The following is an 18536-nucleotide window of genomic DNA, read 5'->3' as shown; positions in this document are numbered from 1 at the left end:
TTATAGCTATACAAGCCTACCTCAAGAAACAAGAAAAATCTCAAGTAAACAATCTAACCTTACACCTAAAGCAACTAGAGAAAGAAGAACAAACAAAACCCAAAGTTAGCAGAAGGAAAGAAATCATAAAGATCAGAGCAGAAATAAATGAAATAGAAACAAAGAAAACAATAGCAAAGATCAATAAAACTAAAAGCTGGTTCTTTGAGAAGATAAACAAAATTGATAAGCCATTAGCCAGACTCATCAAGAAAAAGAGGGAGAAGACTCAAATCAATAAAATCAGAAATGAAAAAGGAGAAGTTACAACAGATACCGCAGAAATACAAAGCATCCTAAGAGACTACTACAAGCAACTCTATGCCATTAAATGGACAACCTGGAAGAAATGGACAAATTCTTAGAAAGGTATAACTTTCCAAGACTGAACCAGGAAGAAACAGAAAATATGAACAGACCAATCACAAGTAATGAAATTGAAACTGTGATTAAAAATCTTCCAACAAACAAAAGTCCAGGACCAGATGGCTTCACAGGTGAATTCTAGCAAACATTTAGAGAAGAGCTAACACCCATCCTTCTCAAACTCTTCCAAAAAATTGCAGAGGAAGGAACATTCCCAAACTCATTCTATGAGGCCACCATCACCCTGATACCAAAACCAGACAAAGATACTACAAAAAAAGAAAATTACAGACCAGTATCACTGATGAAAATAGATGCAAAAATCCTCAACAAAATACTAGCAAACAGAATCCAACAACACATTAAAAGGATCATACACCACGATCAAGTGGGATTTATCCCAGGGATGCAAGGATTCTTCAATATACGCAAATCAATCAATGTGATACACCATATTAACAAATTGAAGAAGAAAAACCATATGATCATCTCAATAGATGCAGAAAAAGCTTTTGACAAAATTCAACACCCATTTATGATAAAAACTCTCCAGAAAGTGGGCATAGAGGGAACCTACCTCAACATAATAAAGGCCATATATGACAAACCCACAGCAAACATCATTCTCAATGGTGAAAAACTGAAAGCATTTCCTCTAAGATCAGGAACGAGACAAGGATGTCCACTCTCACCACTATTATTCAACATAGTTCTGGAAGTCCTAGCCACGGCAATCAGAGAAGAAAAAGAAATAAAAGGAATCCAAATTGGAAAAGAAGAAGTAAAACTGTCACTGTTTGCAGATGACATGATACTATACATAGAGAATCCTAAAACTGCCACCCGAAAACTACTAGAGCTAATTAATGAATTTGGTAAAGTTGCAGGATACAAAATTAATGCACAGAAATCTCTTGCATTCCTATACACTAATGATGAAAAATCTGAAAGAGAAATTATGGAAACACTCCCATTTACCATTGCAACGAAAAGAATAAAATACCTAGGAATAAACCTACCTAGGGAGACAAAAGACCTGTATGCAGAAAACTATAAGACACTGATGAAAGAAATTAAAGATGATACCAACAGGTGGAGAGATATACCATTTTCTTGGATTGGAAGAATCAATATTGTGAAAATGACTATACTACCCAAAGCAATCTACAGATTCAATGCAATCCCTATCAAATTACCAATGGCATTTTTTACGGAACTAGAACAAATCATCTTAAAATTTGTATGGAGACACAAAAGATCCCGAATAGCCAAAGCAGTCTTGAGGGAAAAAAACGGAGCTGGAGGAATCAGACTCCCTGAATTCAGACTATACTACAAAGCTACAGTAATCAAGACAATATGGTACTGGCACAAAAACAGAAACATAGATCAATGGAACAAGATAGAAAGCCCAGAGATAAACCCATGCACCTATGGTCAACTAATCTATGACAAAGGAGGCAAAGATATACAATGGAGAAAAGACAGTCTCTTCAGTAAGTGGTGCTGGGAAAACTGGACAGCTACATGTAGAAGAATGAAATTAGAACACTCCTTAACACCATACACAAAAATAAACTCAAAATGGATTAGAGACCTAAATGTAAGACTGGACACTATAAAACTCTTAGAGGAAAACATAGGAAGAACACTCTTTGACATAAATCACAGCAAGATCTTTTTTGATCCACCTCCTAGAGTAATGGAAATAAAAACAAAAATAAACAAATGGGACCTAATGAAACTTCAAAGCTTTTGCACAGCAAAGGAAACCATAAACAAGACGAAAAGACAAGCCTCAGAATGGGAGAAAATATTTGCAAACGAATCAACGGACAAAGGATTAATCTCCAAAATATATAAACAGCTCATTCAGCTCAATATTAAAGAAACAAACAACCCAATCCAAAAATGGGCAGAAAACCTAAATAGACATTTCTCCAAAGAAGACATACAGACGGCCACGAAGCACATGAAAAGATGCTCAACATCACTAATTATTAGAGAAATGTAAATCAAAACTACAATGAGGTATCACCTCACACCAGTTAGAATGGGCATCATCAGAAAATCTACAAACAACAAATGCTGGAGAGGGTGTGGAGAAAAGGGAACCCTCTTGCACTGTTGGTGGGAATGTAAATTGATACAGCCACTATGGAGAACACTATGGAGGTTCCTTAAAAAACTAAAAATAGAACTACCATACCACCCAGCAATCCCACTACTGGGCATATACCCAGAGAAAACCATAATTCAAAAAGACACATGCACCCGAATGTTCATTGCAGCACTATTTACAATAGCCAGGTCATGGAAGCAACCTAAATGCCCATCGACAGACGAATGGATAAAGAAGTTGTGGTACATATATACAATGGAATATTACTCAGCCATAAAAAGGAACGAAATTGAGTCATTTGTTGAGACGTGGATGGATCTAGAGACTGTCATACAGAGTGAAGTAAGTCAGAAAGAGAAAAACAAACATCGTATATTAACACATGTATGTGGAACCTAGAAAAATGAAACAGATGAACCGGGTTGCAGGGCAGAAGTTGAGACGCAGATGTAGAGAACAAACGTATGGACACCAAGGGGGGAAAACTGCGGTGGGGTGGGGATGGGGTGTGCTGAATTGGGCGATTGGGATTGACATGTATACAATGATGTGTATAAAATTGATGACTGATTAAAAAATAGAAATTAAAAAAAAAGAAAAAAGAAACTCTGAAAGGCAGAAGGGAGTGGCACAATATATTTAAAGTGATGAAAGGGAAGAACCTACAACCAAGAATACTCTACCCAGCAAGGATCACATTCAGATTCGACGGAGAAATCAAAAGCTTTACAGACAAGCAAAAGCTAAGAGACAGCACCACCAAACCAGCTCTACGACAAATGCTAAAGGAAATTCTCTAAGTGGGAAACACAAGAGAAGAAAAGCACCTACAAAAACAAACCCCCCAAAATTAAGAAAATAGTAATAGGAACATACATATCGATAAGTACCTTAAATGTGAATGGATTAAACGCTCTAACCAAAAGACACAGGCTCACTGAATGGATACAAAAACAAGACCCACATATATGCTGTCTACAAGAGACCCACTTTAGACCTAGGGACACATACAGACTGAAAGTGAGGGAATGGAAAGAAATATTCCATGCAAATGGAAATCAAAAGAAAGCTGGAACAGCAATACTCGTATCAGATAAAATAGACTTTAAAATAAAGAATGTTACAAGAGACAAGGAAGGACACTACATAATGATCAGGGATCAATCCAATAAGAAGATATAACAATTATAAATATATATGCACCCAACATAGAAGCACCTCAATACATCAGGCAACTGCTAACAGCTATAAAAGAGGAAATCAACAGTAACACAATAATAGTGGGGGACTTTCACACCTCACTTACACCAATGGACAGATCATCTGGACAGAAAATGAATAAGGAAGCACAAGCTTTAAACAACACAATAGACCAGATAGATTTAATTGATATTTATAGGACATTCCATCCAAAAACAGCAGATTACACTTTCTTCTCAAGTGCACATGGAACATTCTCCAGGATAGATCACATCTTGGGTCACAAATCAAGCCTCGGTAAATTTAAGAAAACTGAAATCATATCAAGCATCTTTTCTGACCACAATGCTTTGAGATTAGAAATCAATTACAATCAATTTGTAAAAAACACAAACACATGGAGGCTAACCAATACGTTACTAAATGACCAAGAGATCACTGAAGAAATCAAAGAGGAAATCAAAAGATACCTAGAGACAAATGACAATGAAAACACAATGATCCAAAACGTATGGGATGCAACAAAAGCAGTTCTAAGAGGGAAATTTATAGCAACGCAACCCTACCTCAAGAAACAAGAAAAATCTCAAATAAACAATCTAACCTTACACCTAAAGGAACTAGAGGAAGAAGAACAAACAAAACCCAAAGTAAGTAGAAGGAAAGAAATACAAAGATCAGAGCAGAAGTAAATGAAATAGAAACATAGAAAACATTAGGAAAGATCAATAAAACTAAAAGCTGGTTCTTTGAGCAGATTGGGATTGACATATCTATGCTAATATGTATAAAATAGATAACTAATAAGAACCTGCTGTATAAAAAATAAAATAAAATTCAAAAAAATAATAAAATTAAATTAAATTAAAAAATTGAGAAACCTTTAGCCAGACTCATCAAGAAAAAGAGGGAGAGGACTCAAATCAATAAAATCAGAAATGAAAAAGGAGAAGTTACAACAGACACCACAGAAATACAAAGCATCCTAAGAGACTACTACAAGCAACTCTATGCCAATAAAATGGACAACCTAGAAGAAATGGACAAATCCTTAGAAAGGTATAACCTTCCAAGACTAAACCAGGAAAAATAGAAAATATGAACATACCAATCACAAGTAATGAAATTGAAAGTGTGATAAAAAATCTCCCAACAAACAAAAGTCCAGGACAGATGGCTTCATCGGTGAATTCTATCAAACATTTAGAGAATAGCTAACACCCATCCTTCTCAAACTCTTCCAAAAAATTGCAGAAGAAGAAACACTCCCAAACTCCTTCTATGGGGGCACCATCACCCTGATACCAAAACCAGACAAAGATACTACAAAAAAAAGAAAATTACAGACCAGTATCACTGAAGAATATGGATGCAAAAATCCTCAACAAAATACTAGCAAACAGAATCCAACAACACTGTAAAAGGATCATACACCACGATCAAGTGGGATTTATCCCAGGGATCTGCAACGATTCTTCAGTATACACAAATCAATCAATGTGATAAACCATATTAACAAATTGAAGAATAAAAACCATATGATCATCTCAATAGATGCAGAAAAAGCTTTTGACAAAAGTCAACACCATTTATGATAAAAACTCTCCAGAAAGTGGGCATAGAGGGAATCTACCTCAACATAATAAAGGCCATATACGACAAACCACAGCAAACATCATTCTCAATGGTGAAAAACTGAAAGCATTTCCTCTAAGACCAGGAACAAGACAAGGATGTCCACTCTCGCCACTATTATTCGACATAGTTTTGGAAGTCTTAGCCATGGCAATCAGAGAAGAAAAAGAAATAAAAGCAATACAAATTGAAAAAGAAGAAGTAAAACTGTCACTGTTTGCAGATGACATGATACTATACATAGAGAATCCTAAAGATGCCACCAGAAAACTACTAGAGCTAATTAATGAATTTGTTAAAGTTGCAGGATACAAAATGCACAGAAATCTCTTGCATTCCTATACACTAATGATGAAAAATCTGAAAGAGAAATTAAGGAAACACTCCCATTTACCATTGCAACGAAAAGAATAAAATACCTAGGAATAAACCTACCTACGGAGACAAAAGACCTGTATACAGAAAACTATAAGACACTGATGAAAGAAATTAAAGATGATACCAACAGATGGAGAGATATACCATGTTCTTGGATTGGAAGAATCAATATTGTGAAAATGACTATACTACCCAAAGCAATCTACAGATTCAATGCAATCTCTATCAAATTACCAATGGCATTTTTTTACAGAACTATAACAAAAAAATCTTAAAATATGTCTGGAGACACAAAAGACCCCGAATAGCCAAAGCAATCTTGAGGAAAAAAAACGGAGGTGGAGGAATCAGACTCCCTGACTTCAGACTATACTACAAAGCTACAGTAATCAAGACTACTATGGTACAGGCACAAAAACTGAAATATAGATGAATGGAACAGAATAGAAAGCCCAGAGATAAACCTATGCATCTATGTATGACAAAGGAGGCAAGGATATACAATGGAGAAAAGACACCATTTTCAATAAGTGGTACTGGAAAAACTGGACAGCTACATGTAAAAGAATGAAATTAGAACATAAATCACAGCAAGATCTTTTTTGACCCACCTCCTAGAGTAAAGGAAATAAAAAAAAAATAAACAAATGGGACCTAATGAAACTTCAAAGCTTTTGCACAGCAAAGGAAGCTATAAACAAAAAGACAACCCTCAGAATGGGAGAAAATATTGGCAAACAAATCAATAGACAAAGGATTAATCTACAAAATATATAAACAGCTCATGCAGCTCAATATCAAAAAAACAAACAACCCAATGAAAAAATAGACAGAAGACCTAAACAGACGTTTCTCCAAAGAAAAGGCACATGAAAAGCTGCTCAACATCACTAGTTATTAGAGAAACGCATATCAAAACTACAACGAGGTGTCACCTCACACCGGGTAGAATGGGCATCATCAGAAAATCTACAAACAATAAATGCTGGAGAGGGTGTGGAGAAAAGGGAACCCTCTTGCACTGTTGGTGGGAAGGTAAATTGATACAGCCACTATGGAGAACAGTATGGAGGTTCCTTAAAAAACTAAAAATAGAACTACCATACGACCCAGCAATCCCACTACTGGGCATATACCCAGAGAAAACCATAATTCAAAAAGACACATGCCACATGCACCCTAAGTTCATTGCAGCACTATCTACAATAGCCAGGTCATGGAAGCAACCTAAATGACCATCGACAGACAAATGGATAAAGGAGATGTGGTACATATATACAATGGAATATTACTCAGCCATAAAAAGGAACGAAATTGGGTCATTTGAAGAGATGTGGATGGACCTAGAGACTGTCATAGAGTGAAGTAAGTCAGAAAGAGAAAAACAAATAACATATACTAACGCATATATGTGGAATCTAGAAAAATGGTACAGATGAACCAGTTTGCAAGGCAGAAACAGAGACACAGATGTAGAGAACAAATGTATTGATACCAAGGGGGGAAAGCGGGGGGGCGGGGTGGGGGGATGAACTGGGAGATTGGGATTGACATATATACACTAATATGTATAAAATAGATAATAAGAACCTGCTGTATAGCACAGGGAACTCCACTCCGCTGTACAGTAGAAACTAACACAACATTGTAAAACAACTATACCCCAATTAAAAAAAAAATGAGTAAACAATTTGAAAGTTCTAAAATAAAAAAAATAAAGATAACATTGAGAAGCAAGAAATGCTACTGAAGCACACGGTCACAAAAAATTATTGAAAACTGAAGTACCAATAGGAGTAACTTCTTCAAAATCACATGAAAAATATGCTAGAGGCTGTTTGGAAAATGGGAAAATAAAAAAATGTAGCAATGTGTACATCTTCATGTGTTTAGGGCATGTCCTCAAAAGTGGTGCACATCTGCTTCCATACAAGTTGCGTTCCATCATTTACACACAGAACAGTCATCAACATCGTGTACATACAGACCGTTAAAGGATCCAGGTTAACAGGGAAACTTGGCTTTCAACCCTCAGCTCTTGGGTTACTCAAGCATGGTCAGCATCAGCCAAACAGCCGTGAAATTTAGGCTTAGCCTGAAGATTCAGAGTGCAAAGATCATTAATATTGAAAATCAAGCTATGTGAATGAAGACAAAAAAGAAAATAGACGTGCCACCACCTGTTGCTGTTAGGGTTTCCCGAGGCACCAGGGCTGGAGAAGGAGCTGGAGCCCACCTCAGCAGACCTCTGAAACTCACTACTCAAGCTTCCCCCTAGATACCCTGCCATCGTGGGGCTGGAGTCTGCTCTTCGGGTGGTGGAGAGGGTGGAGACAGTTCAAGAAACTTTCAACTTCAAACCAGGTCCTCTTAATTAGCAAGTTATTCCTCCTCAGGGAAGCAGCTTCTCACTCCTCAGGCATCACTGCTCTCCCTCGTCCAACCTCCAGGGGGCATTAAGTGCTCTGTTCTAGAACAGCGATAGGTCAGCATGTCACCATCAGAGGCAGACGGACTGTGATAGCAGCTCATGGGGACAGTACAAGCAGGGCTTCTTCTCTTCCCTTCCCATCCTGTGCTGATACACTTCACAGGCAACTCTTCTACGGTCCCCCAGAGGTGCCTACTGAGACATCCAGGCAATCAGAGGAGACACAGATGAATCAAAAGCAGGGTTTATTTTTCTACCAAATTCTCCAATCCATGTTCCAGCCAATGGATGAAGGGTAAATCAGACCCCACAGACTCTTGGTAAAAACAGTTTTAACTTTCTACAGGAAAAAAAAGTTATTTTTTTTCTTTAATAAAGTTCCTAGGCATTTGGAAGCAGATGAAAAAACTTCACATATTGAATGGTCTGTGCTTTCTTCTTTAATGTATTCAAATGCTCCCTCCCTGCTGCCTCTTCTGTGATGAGGCCCCGAAAATAGTTCTGCAACTGCACTGACCGTCCTATTTCCGGATCACTCTATCGTCTGATACCCTAGAACCATGGTATGATTTTAATTGATAATGCCCCAAGAACAGCTGAAAAGATCTCAGTTAAACTCTTCAAACCTTCTTTGAGTGCCTACTATTTGCTGGGCATAGGCTAGGCACTAGGCAGTGATCCTGCTGGTTCTGAGAAAAGTAAATGGCGCTACAGAGAGGAGTTTTCCTCCCTAGTGGCAGGAGGATGTCTGCTGGGGACTGAGAGAACCAATTTCTCCTCTGGTTCTACCCCCTGGGGTAGGTACAGGGCTCAGGCCCTGGGAACAGATGCTGTGTCTCTTCTGACAGGTGCTGCCATGGAAGAACCACGAGCAGTTTCTAAACAGCTGTGGAATTTGCTCCACAATCCACATAGTGATGTGTCTCCAAGGAGCTCTGGGTCATGTGGCCAATGTAGGAAATCTTCACTGAAGTTCTAGGGAAAGGAAAACCAATGAGAATTAATTGTTTCTGAGATGAAATAAGTAAGAAAGATTGCCCAAGTAATTTCCTGCAAGCTCAGGCAATAATATTCACAGGTCCTAGATACGTATCTTCATGGTTACACAACCAGGAAGTCAGAGGATCTTTCCACGTCCCCAGAGACACTGTGCCCTGAGCTGACCCTCTAAATATGTGGTTCTAAACCGGAGACAATTTTAACCCACAGGGGACTTCTGGCAACGTCTAAACATTTGGTGGGGTTGTTACAGCTGAGTGGGGGAGGAGGTGCTGTTACTGGCATCTAGTGGGTAGAGGCCAGGCTGTAAAACGTCCTACAATGCACAGAACAGCCCCTGGCAACAAAGAACTGTCTGGCCCAAAATGTCAATAGTGCCAAGGCCAAGAAACCCTGCTCTAACCCTACTATTTCAAATGTCTGCAGCAGAACCTTGTCACTGGCAAATTTAACAGTCATGGTTCTAGAAATTACCCGACCGGTCCATGACATGTGGTAATTTGTGTGGCTACAGAGTAAGTCTGGCCAGATGCCCAGGGCTTATGCCTTGAGAAAGCTTTTCTTTTCTTTACTAGTTCCATCAGGATTCTAAAGGGATCACACAACTCGACCCCATTTCATGGAGAAAATTCTACATCTAACCGTTCACTGTGACCCTGGTGATTTGTGACAGGGATTTGGACACTGTATCTAAAGGACAGCAAGGCTCTGCCGTGTCTGTGCCTGTAAGGTACTGGGCATCCCCTCTTTGGTTTGTGGGCCCCACAGGCTCTCCCGAGCAAAGGTGGCCAGCTCACGTGGCCTGACGGTCCAGGCTCAAACACAAAGGCCCTGGACACAGGGAAATGAGCAACGTACCGCATGAAGACCACTATGTTGTGCACCAGGATATCGGGTAACGTGCAGAAGAAGCTGCCAAACAGCAAATAGAGAAATGGTCATTTTTTTGTTTTTTGTTTTTTGTTTTTAAAAAAAGGCGAATCAGCAGGAGTGCTGAGTTACACTGTCAAACTGAGGAGCAGTCAGCCCCGTTTGGGTACCTCCCCTGCCTCACACCCGCCCTTCTGGCCTAAGTGCTGCCCTGGCTCACCAGTTCCGAGTCCCCACAAGTGTCCTTCCATCCTCCCACATCACCATCTTTTTGTTTGTTCATACCCATCACAAAATGCTGCAGCTTGGAAATGTTTCTAGTGGCCTAATGTTCTCTTTTCGAAATTTGAGCACTTCAGTCACATATCAAATACCACATCCTCCAAGTAAACCTCAAGATGGCCAAAGCTAGGGAATCCACAGGCCCAAGGCTGGAACTTAAGGCAGGATCGGCCCCCAACAATTGAGCTCAACTCTGAATCCCTTTCATCCAGTAAAAAGCACACATGTAGAGAACACTGTCCTTACTACACATAGGAAAATGGTCCTCCCATCTCAGCCTTCACGGTAAAATTCACCTGAAAATAAGACACCAGAGTCAGTCTGTGGCTAAGCAGTCTTGACAAAGAACAGTACTATTATCAGCAACCCAAGGACCTGAGAGCATTCTTCTATCACATACAAAATATTTCCCCAAGACTGTCCCTGATCCAGATGATGAGCCTCTAACAAATCTTCCAACCTCTTCCCTGTTGAGAGGCCAATGGACCACATGGCCTCTTCTCAATTGCTGGCAAATTGCTTTCTCCGACAAATTCTTTTGTTCCTGTAACACTTAAATGCTAGCTGATTTTTTTCCCTAATTTTTCATAATTACAGAGCTCATCAGGTCTTCCTCATCAACCAGTTGCTACAAGTGGAAATGAGGAGAGGAAGAGGAAAGTAATGAGGTGACAGCATTCCACAGTGCCTACTCTTCTCTCAGGCCCACGGGACCAGGATCCTAAAAGGATGGCGTACCAGATGCTCGCTCCGAGGTGGAATGAGGGAGATGTTAGTTGTCACGTATGACCCAACCACGGTGTTCATGTACTGAACCTGGCTGGACAGGCTGCTCACCGCCACAGAGTAGAAGTTGGAGTTCCTGATTTTCAGGGTGGCCTGCATCAGGGCAAGAGAGGAAACACGTGTAAGGGTCCTGGGTACAAGACTCACAGGTGCACAACCCAGGAAGGGAGGCCCTAATCTTACCGTGATGGCGAGGATTACAAGGGAGTCCTGCTCATTAAATGTGACTTTCACCACTTTGATGCCGTCATCATCCACGAGGACCGAATGTGGAAACAGGAAGAAAACCACCAAACCAGATGCCAGGAGACAGAGCAGAACAGACAGGAGGACATACTGCTTACTGCAAACGACAAAGCACATGACCAACCCAGGCAGTCAGATATCAAGGTCCAATCAGTCAAGATTAAATGCAAAACCAGGAATGAGGCGGGGAGGGACAAGAAAGTGAAAAGAGCAAGGAATCACAAACCAGGCACGAATAAGTGGAGCATGTTCACAAACCCATCTGAATGCTGTCTTCAGTCTGGGAAGAGAAGCTGAAGAGAGGAATTGTATGGACAGAAACATCTCTTCACCTCCCAGGACACCCTCTCCTCCAATTCCTTCCGATTCAAGTTCCTTCATTTGGCTCTCTGTCCTCAAAACATTTCTAGCTTCAAGTTCCCTTCCCCAGATTGTGATGGGGGCAGAGACATCTTGCTTGAGCAGACAGTATTAAAGGAAGTGGGGAATTTACAGAAACAGATAACGTTTTCAAGAAGTTAACTGGCATTCATACACAGAAAAAGGGACTAGGGACAACTGTAGGCATTAACAGGAGAGACGCAGGTGACTCACGTTCTCTGAGGACGCAATCTCTGATCACTGTGTGGGATCAAAGCCACCAACTCATTTACTTGCTCTAGAAAAGAAACAAACAATTTTGGTAAAATAAACCCCATGTGTTGCAGTACTTTCCATCACATACACAGTAGCCTGTCACACATATACTTGTCTGGAATTAGACGTTTCTAAGATACCAGTTTTATATTTGGGGTCTAATGAACAAGAAACAAGTAAATATGTAGAGAGTGCTACAAATTACAATGCTCCCAGGGCAGTGACGTGGAAGTTGAGAAATCTAGGATCTTGTTCTGGCTTTACTGAATGGCCTTGAGCTGCTGCATGGCTTTCAGCTGCTGCATAGCCTTGGGGAAGTCATTACCTCTCTAGGCCACTGTGTCCTCATCTGTAATATGAAGGCTTTGGATTAAATGGTTTCTAAGGTTCTTACCAGCTCTAAACCTCTGTGACCCTCCATCTACACTGTTAAGACTTTTTTTTTTTTTAATGAACATGTCAAATGTTTACAGATGGCTATTTTTTTTTAAATTTATTTATTATTTATTTTTTTTGGCCGTGTTGGGTCTTCGTTTCTGTGCGAGGGCTTTCTCTAGTTGCGGCAAGCGGGGGCCACTCTTCATCGCGGTGTGCGGGCCTCTCACTGTCGGGGCCTCTCTTGTTGCGGAGCACAGGCTCCAGACGCGCAGGCTCAGTAGTTGTGGCTCACGGACCTAGTTGCTCCGCGGCATGTGGGATCTTCCCAGACCAGGGCTCGAACCCGTGTCCCCTGCATTGGCAGGCAGATTCTCAACCACTGCGCCACCAGGGAAGCCCCTGTTAAGACTTTTTGAGAGCCAACTTAGTGACAGATGATTCTGTACCCAATCCAGGCTCCACTCCTGTGCATGTTTTTCTCCCCCCACTTGATTTGTTTTTCAGATCTTAGGTTGTTTATGATTCACTACCTGCTTCCTTGAACGGAAGCTTCCAAGATGGTGTCTGCTCCTCCCACACAAAGCCATGCCAGGCCTTATGAGTGAGAGCAATAAAGAAATGTGCCTGTCAACAAATCCCACAATCTAGAGCAAACCAAATGTTCCAAACCAAGGAAACAACGAACAAGAGTGGAAGTGAAGAAAAGCAAGGCTTTCAAATATTGGGAAACCTAGAGAAGTTGTGGAACCTGCCCAAGTTTATCAAGTCAGCTCAGCTGGCTCCTGCTCAGGGCATGGCCTATGACTGTGGTATTGCCGCCTAGGAGAAAAGTTCTGTCTGGGAGACCGGAGAAGCCCTCTGGGTATCTTGGAATTCTCCTCGGGGAATCATCCTTCCCGTGATAACCAAAGACTCTCACCTGTTGGAATGTAGCCTGTCCCCTGGCATGTGAGACAGGTGATGCTATCTCGCCCTGTGAACTCCACATATGGGAACTGAGCAATGGCTTCTTCCTGCTCCCGTTCAGCCAGCAAATCCTTCCTGTCATCTGCTTTCTTCCGCTTGCAAGAACGGGGGTGAGCATAGGCGGACTGCTGGGACCCCATGGCCAGGATGTGCGACTTGTGTCATGTCCTAGGGTGCAAAGAGGCAAGTGAGTGCCTGTATAGGTGGCCGTGCATCTTTCTATGAGAAAAGTGATAACACAAAAATGACCAAATTGCCGTCCTGAATGTGATCCCAAACACCTGCACAATTTCTACCAGGCTCCTCATTTTGTAGCACTGCTCCCTAACCCCCTCCGACTCGGGACACACACAGCCGGAGAAACGGGGCCGCCAGCTCCTCGCAGTCCCAGGGCTCGGGTCACCCCAGCTCCCACGTGGTCCAGCCTCACCCCTTCCTGTCCGCTATTTGCAAACTCTGTGCCCTCCTCGAGAAAACCTCCCCAACAATCAACAGGCACCAAATTAATCACAGGCCTCAAAGATTCCCCATCCCCCTCCACTCCCAGACCCAGGAGGCGGGCTCAGGTCACGCCCCTTGGCAAAAAGCGCGCTCCGAGCCCACCAGAGTCGCCCAGGAGAGAGCAAATGCCGAAGGCTCCAGACCTGCAGGGAACGAGCTCCCGGCAGCTCCTTCACGGGCCGGACCGCCAGCCACCTGCCCGCTTCAGCGGGTTTACCTTCCTCTTGGGTCTTCAAAACTGCCCGCACTCGATGAGCATGCGCAGAACGCAAGGTGGCCCGGGGATGCCGGCGTGAGCCCGCGCGTGCGCTCTTCGCGGCCCTGCTGACGGCGCTGGGAGAGGGCGGCAGAGAGCTGGGGGGCTGGGGTTCGGGGTGGAGCAGCGCTTCTCGGGGCTTGAGGCAGGTCCAGTGGAGTGATTGAGTCCTCCAGAAACGCTGGGAAAGGCTCAAGTTTCCAGAGGAAGAGGAAGGCGGAAAGAGCCGGCAGCCAAAGCCATTTTCAACTATTCTTTGAGCACAGGGGTTGTGTAGATGCCGAGGGTAAAAAGTGCATCAGACACAGAATCTGCCCTCATCCTGCTTTAGGACGTCCCCTTCCGCAGCCCTAGACACACACACACAAGGCATGCACATAAGGGGTTAGAGGACACTTTTTAAAGTGGCGGGTTTAGTGCTTGTGTTACCTCTTCCATGAAGCCCTCCTCGATTCTGACACTTTTTTTAGGGCGGGTTTCTTTGTAGGGACTGCCTGGTTGAGCTTCGCCTGCAGCAGAAGGAAGCAAGCGAGGGCAGACTTTAAGCAGGTGAAGTTATAAAGACGATGCTGGGGAGAGGAGAGATTCTGAACTGGGTGAATGGGGGGGCATGCCCTGCAACGTGGAGGGAGGCTGGCGACCTTCGAGCTCTCTGCCATCTCCACTTCTCTCTCCTCCTTCTCCTGTGAGGAAGGCTGATGCCCCTGCTGCTGTCTAGCCACCTGAACAACTGCTGGTCCCAGTCAGCCCACTGAGTCTTTAGAATAAGAAATGGTAAAGAAAAAATTATTGAATGACACTGGTTGGAGACAGTAAGGCAGACTTTGTTCAAGGTGGGCAATGGTGATAGGTGTGGAGGGACAGCTGCACCAATGGGGTCTTCCAGTGGGGGAGAGAGATTGGGTTCAAGTCTGAATACAGCAAGGTAACTGGGAATTTAGAGTCAAGGGACAGGGTGCCGGTCAGTGGATGGAAAATTACCAAGAGAAAACATACCGGTAAGGGGAATTCTGGCTAAACTGACCTAACAGGATTCTTGCTGAAGACACACCATGGTGATCAGACATCACCTGGGGGATGATGGAGGATGAGGAATCCAATCAGATATGGAAGGTGATCAGATCTTGAGAGGGGTTCTTGCTAAGCTGACTTAGCGGGGTTCATGCAAAAACTGGATTATACAATAAGTGCACAGATGGGTCTAAGAGAAGGTTCAGGAACTTGACTAAAGTTTGGTCAAGAAAAGAATATTTGGCAGAAGCAACAAGAAACCATTGCTCCTCTTTTTCCACCTACGGCCCATACCTTCCCCTTCCTGAAATCGATCTTCACCTCTCTCCTTGCAAGCTCTATACCAGTTTATATTCCTTGTTTATACAAATCTGATTTTGTTGGAGGCAGCGATATGCTCAATGAAAAATACATTTCCCTGCCTACTTACCATATGACACAGTTTGAGCCAATGAGGTGTGTGGACTTCCAGGAAAGCTCCTTAAAAGTGATGGAGACTCAATCTGTGCTTTGACCTTCCTCTTCCTGTTTGGAATTTAGACTTGATGTTGGAGATGGGGCAGCCATATTGTGCCCATGAGGTGAGAAGTGCATGTGAAGGAAGGCTGGGTAGAGGGATTAAAAGAGCCTGGGTGGCTGATGACATTTGGAGCCACACTCAGGCTCTGGACTACCTTTCTTCTGACTTCTCATTGCATGAGAAAAATAACCAACACCACCCCAACAAATTGTGTTGTGTGTGTGTGTGTGTGTGTGTGTGTGTGTGTGCCTTTCTCATAGTAGGATGCAATGCTAGAAGATACAGACACAGAGCTAGTTAAGGGGGAAGCCTGGATTTTAACACAGGCAGTCTGACTGCTTTACCCAAACACCATGTAAGCCACGCTTAGGTTTCTATCCTCTTCTAACATCTGCTCTTAGGGCACATGCCTTTAGAGAGAGGGAGGCCTCTTGCCTGTCTGAGACCTGTCTTCCAAGTTCGGCTTTCTTGTCTGAAGACCCACTTCTCACAGGGAATTCATCTTGGGAATCTGGGGAATGAGCCCATCCTTTAGTCACATGGGGATTGCCTCATTTTGTGGCCTCTGCTGGAACGCTGCCAAGGGCAAGAGGCAGTGAGCCTAATGTCCACACTATGGATGGACACTGCAGAGGGTGGTCCAGGCTGTCCCAGGAACAGGGAAGGTGAGGAGGCAGCAGCCTGATTCATACCAGCTTAAGAGGAAGAGAAGGCCAGGGGAAGATGGAGGGCTGTGGATGCTTCATAAAGGAAGGGAAACAGGCTAAGGGCTTGGGCCTGTGGTGAGGAAAAGTGGGGCTCATGTTGCTGGGGACTGTAAAGGGGGTCTGGGGGTGTAGCCAGCAGAACCCTTGAGGCTTTCTGTCCACTGTCTGGGACAAATAGACTGTACCCTCCAGTGTGGCTCCTATTCCTCCTTGTTTCCCCAGCACCCAGCTTGAAGCCTGAGGCATAGTAGGCCCTCAATAAACACTTGCAGACCGACTCCACCTGGAAGCTGGCCCGCACTGCCTGGGGGAGTAGTCCCAGCATCCGCCATGGCCATCCAGGAGGCTGTTTTAATTGGGCAGCACATTCCGAGGAGACACCCATCACTTCTCACTTGTGCCTGGCTTCCAAGGTTGTCTCAGCATCCCAGTTATGAGCAGTGAGGTTACTGCAGACGTGAGCTCACGGGGGGCTCTCTGCTGGGGGGGCCAGGGTGGAGTATGACCAACTGGGAATCCCTGCCCTCCCAGCCTCCTCGATTTCTCCATGTGCATTATGTACCCCCGGCCCCACAGGCTGAGGGGAGTCAAGGTATTGAGGGGCCGTGGTCCTGAAAGGCCCTGCACATGGGGAAACCGAGGGCTTAGAGCTGGAAGTGTTCTTCATGGTCTTCATTCTGCCCCCTTTATTAAGTCCACAGTGGAGAAAACTTGCTTGAGGTTAAATGACACCCAGTTAGTGAAAAAATCTAGACCAGAACCAAATCCGCTCTTTCCTTGTTCAGTATACTTTCCAAAGAGATCAGGGGACTAGTTAGAGTGTGGGCAGTGAGGGGCAGAGCCAGATCGTAGCCCATTGCTGCAGCCACTGTGGCCACAGGCAGATTTCAGGGGCGTACAACCCTTTTTATTTAAGGGATTCTGTGTTTATCCTAACTCACATCAGAGATCTCAGTGTTCAAAGCTCTGGTGCATGTGTTGTTCAGATAAAGAGAGAAATCGATCCCACCCTCCAAAGTTCCAGGTCCAGTTCTCTAAAGGAAGGTCTAGAGGGAGAAGGGGAAGAAGATGGTTCCTTGCATTTAAGAACCTCTTCTAGCAATGGAGCATTTTGCCACTTGTGCTTCCATCTATGTGAAGCGGCTGTTATTTCTATTTTACACTGAGACACGATCGGGGAAGCTGATTGCCCCAGCTATAGTGGTAAGGTCAGAACTGGATCATGGGTTTTCTGCTCCCAAGTGCTGTCTCTTTCTACTTTACTGTGCTATTTCCTAGGAAGATTGGCTACAGAAAGAAAGTTTACAGGCCTGTTCTAGGAAGAGAAGTGGCACAGAGGGTGCTTATACACAGAAGCGGTCTAGGTTGGGGGGTTGCACTGTGTCCTGGGCCCATAGCAGCTGAAGGCAGGAGCTCTGCCCAGAGAGGTCACCTTGATGGAGAGACCCCTTGGGTTGCAGGGGCTTGTGTGTGCAAGGAACTGACAATCCATCTCAAGCCACTGAAGGTCTTGGCCCTTTACCGAAGCTGCAATCAACCATGGTGGTCCTCCAGGCCACGGTCTCCTCAGCTCCTTTCCCGAGGGGCATAGAGGAGGCTGATTGTGGGGCTTATGCTCACCTGGCTCAGGGGTGCACCCTGGAAGAGCCAATAAAGTGTTCTGAGTGCTGGCTGCATGAAAGGTATGAACCTTCTTCCACAAACCCAGGTGGACAAAAGATGTCCTATTAAAAAAAAAAAAGGAAACCAACCTAAATCCAACTCAGAGCCCCATCCTGACTGGCTGGCAGGGGATTTGGTCTTGGTCACTGAGGCTGCCTTCTCTTCCCCAAGATGTCTCAAGAACCCAGGAAGCAGGGGCAGGAAGGGCCTCTCGCACTCAGCCCACCGTGTCACGCTCTCTCCTCCTCGTTCAACACCCCATGGGCCTCTGATTTGGGGGATGGTACTGCTTTCTTGGACCCTGGGAATCTCTGCTCAGGCTGGCAGAGCTGGTGCCCAGGGTCCTGCATGCCCAGTGCACAGGCCAGACCCAGCCAGGGCAGGGGTCTCAGAGCCTCCTGGCCCCCCCCAGCGGGCTCACCCGAGGGAAGTCCCTTCCCTGCCTGGTGCAGGCTCCACCTCTCCCTGCCCTCCCCATATTTTCCTTTCTCTCCTCAACGGCACCTCAGTATCATCTCTCTAATGAGCTGAGCCATTGACAGAAG

At 44.0% G+C, this 18536-nt stretch overlaps 2 protein-coding genes across 3 annotated transcripts in view; both read right to left on the bottom strand.

Moving 5' to 3' along the window:
- Positions 1–5509, bottom strand: part of PFKM (phosphofructokinase, muscle) — a 188727-nt gene extending 183218 nt beyond the window's left edge. The window contains exon 1 of the mRNA XM_082350631.1: positions 5500–5509. The gene's annotated coding sequence lies outside the window, so the exon portion shown is untranslated. The remainder of the gene's footprint in view (positions 1–5499) is intronic.
- Positions 5510–8399: 2890 nt separating this feature from the next.
- On the bottom strand, positions 8400–14126 carry TMEM106C (transmembrane protein 106C). Of its 2 annotated transcripts, none has more exons than XM_082350657.1 (8): positions 13979–14126; positions 13288–13502; positions 11949–12012; positions 11292–11451; positions 11061–11201; positions 10569–10618; positions 10029–10082; positions 8400–9146 (listed from the first exon to the last, which is right to left on the bottom strand). In XM_082350657.1, the coding sequence occupies exons 2-8, from the start codon at positions 13472–13474 to the stop codon at positions 9050–9052; spliced, it is 753 nt and encodes a 250-aa protein (XP_082206783.1). In that variant the 5' UTR covers positions 13475–13502; positions 13979–14126; the 3' UTR covers positions 8400–9049. The 2 variants fall into 2 exon arrangements, with proteins under 2 accessions (XP_082206783.1, XP_082206784.1); XM_082350658.1 differs by having other exon boundaries at positions 11160–11201.
- Positions 14127–18536: the final 4410 nt, after the last annotated feature.

Source organism: Balaenoptera borealis, assembly GCF_965194805.1.
Source record: "Balaenoptera borealis genome assembly, chromosome: 13".
Lineage (NCBI taxonomy): Eukaryota > Metazoa > Chordata > Mammalia > Artiodactyla > Balaenopteridae > Balaenoptera > Balaenoptera borealis.
The sequence above is the reverse complement of the archived record's forward strand: the minus strand, read 5'-3'. Positions and strand labels throughout refer to the sequence as shown.